The sequence below is a fragment of the Trichoplax adhaerens genome, genomic scaffold, assembly GCF_000150275.1.
Source record: "Trichoplax adhaerens TRIADscaffold_2129 genomic scaffold, whole genome shotgun sequence".
In the NCBI taxonomy this organism is placed as follows: domain Eukaryota; kingdom Metazoa; phylum Placozoa; class Uniplacotomia; order Trichoplacea; family Trichoplacidae; genus Trichoplax; species Trichoplax adhaerens.
This window is the reverse complement of record NW_002061721.1, coordinates 1-1880: the sequence shown is the minus strand read 5'-3', so window position 1 is coordinate 1880 and position 1880 is coordinate 1. Positions and strand designations below refer to the sequence as shown.

At 31.2% G+C, this 1880-nt stretch overlaps 1 protein-coding gene across 1 annotated transcript; it reads left to right on the top strand.

Moving 5' to 3' along the window:
- Nucleotides 1-153: 153 nt before the first annotated feature.
- TRIADDRAFT_62898 (uncharacterized protein) lies at nt 154-1353 on the top strand (the record flags this gene model as incomplete). The annotated part of the gene is made up of 5 exons (XM_002118875.1): nt 154-247; nt 610-671; nt 768-810; nt 941-1053; nt 1177-1353. Coding segments are annotated over 5 exons (489 nt in total), but the record flags the coding sequence as incomplete, so codon positions are not given.
- Between the last annotated feature and the right edge of the window lie 527 nt (nt 1354-1880).

Here is a 1880-nt window from a genome sequence, read left to right as displayed (position 1 = left end):
CCAAGCAGTATATGTTCATCAAGCTACATTACAAATACTATACTATAATTGAAAGCTAAATATTGTCTGCTAAGAGAGTTTTTGCCTTAGTTTGCTGTAGTTCTAGCAACATGTTACGATAAAATTATATTAAAAACTGATCCATTCCTGCAGGTTGTTGATACTGATGGTCAAAACGTGGGTTCAATTGTTAAGGGTTGGTCTGGAATGCGATCTGTAGTTAGCCAAGATCGTTTAGATATCAACTGTAAGTAGCAAAGTTTGCTATTATTAGAATATATATTTGATTAGTGGTAGATATGACATAATTCTATAATTAGTAGCCTTTAGCTAATTATGCAAGTTCTAAGAAAGCTAAATCAGAATTATTGATAAGTCCTATTTTACTTGTTATTTAATAATAAATACTGTACAGGCCTATGGTTGTTATTTGATAAAATGTCGATAAAAATTTTATTAAATCGATTACAATCTATTTTTATAGTACATTATTAGCTAGTCGTTATATATAATTTAGAAATAATCCGCAATTACCATTAAAAATATCACATGTTCTAGCTTGTTTACGTTGCTTACTGTAAATATTATTTCGTTTGACACTATTTGGAGCAGTTCCGATGGATCTCGATGTAAAAAACAAAGCACTCATGATGGGAGCTGGCATCTTGATCGTAAGTGTTCAATTAATAGCAGGAGTACAAACTATTCAGCTGTCCGTAATCTTAATATAAATTATTATAATGATATATTATTTTGGATTTTAACAGGACTACATGCTATTTCAGCGAGTAATGGCTGATAATAATCGTCGTTAGTTATAGTCGACTTGATTTAACTGGAATATCAAGCCTCAAATCAACGTTTATCCTCTTCCTAATTACTTTAGACAGATATTGATACTTATTGTATCCTTTCCCTCATATTTGTTTACCCTATACAGTAACTCGTGTTGCTTTAATATTACTCTCGTTGATTTCTGTAAGCTATGTAGGATTACCCGTTATCTTCGGTGTTAATCAAAACAAATCATTCCGTTTGCATGCAACTAATAGCGTATGTATTCTAGGCAATATTGAAAACAGATATCTATTCATATGGTTAATATCATATCGCGCCATTACTTTCTTTGTGTAGATTGTAATAGCTATCATGTACATTATAATAATGATTTCACAGACAAAGGCTCGTAAAGATGCTAAACGTCCACTTTTTAAAACTGACAAAATTGTTGGAGCTAAAATGATCACTATTGTAATAACTGATCTTATTTGCTGGTTACCTATGTATGTGATATTGCTTAAGGCTGCAGTCGGATTGGGACTTGCGAAACTTATTATTACTATAATTAGTTGAAATCACTGCAAGTTTGAATACTTTTATAACAGTCGGTTTGATTTGCGAGCACTGTTTAACGTGATATAAGTCACAATGATGCAGCTTAAATTACTGGAAAGGTATTATTTTATGTGATAATTGAGTTGAAATGCATGGAATAAATTAAGAAATTTCATGCGCTTTTTACAGAAAAAAATGAAATGTCTCCGTAATCTGACCTATTAATATTTTAGAACTCTCTAGTTAGAAGGTACGCTTTGCACTACTCCAGTATACATGAAATAATGTATAAGAAATTGCATCAGCAAAATGTACTTTCATACCTTTTATTAACACTTTTGTATTTAATTTTGCGTACGATCATAATAAGTAGAAGCTATAGGTGGCAATATCAAAAAGTCACAGATAGCACTGAAACTCTTAATTACATCTATCTTTTTCTTTATAATCTAAATAAAATCTGTCATTGGCGGCCAAATTTCCTTGTCATCCACCTTATAGATTCCGTTGCTGATCGAATAAAAGCCATGAGCACCGTAATATAA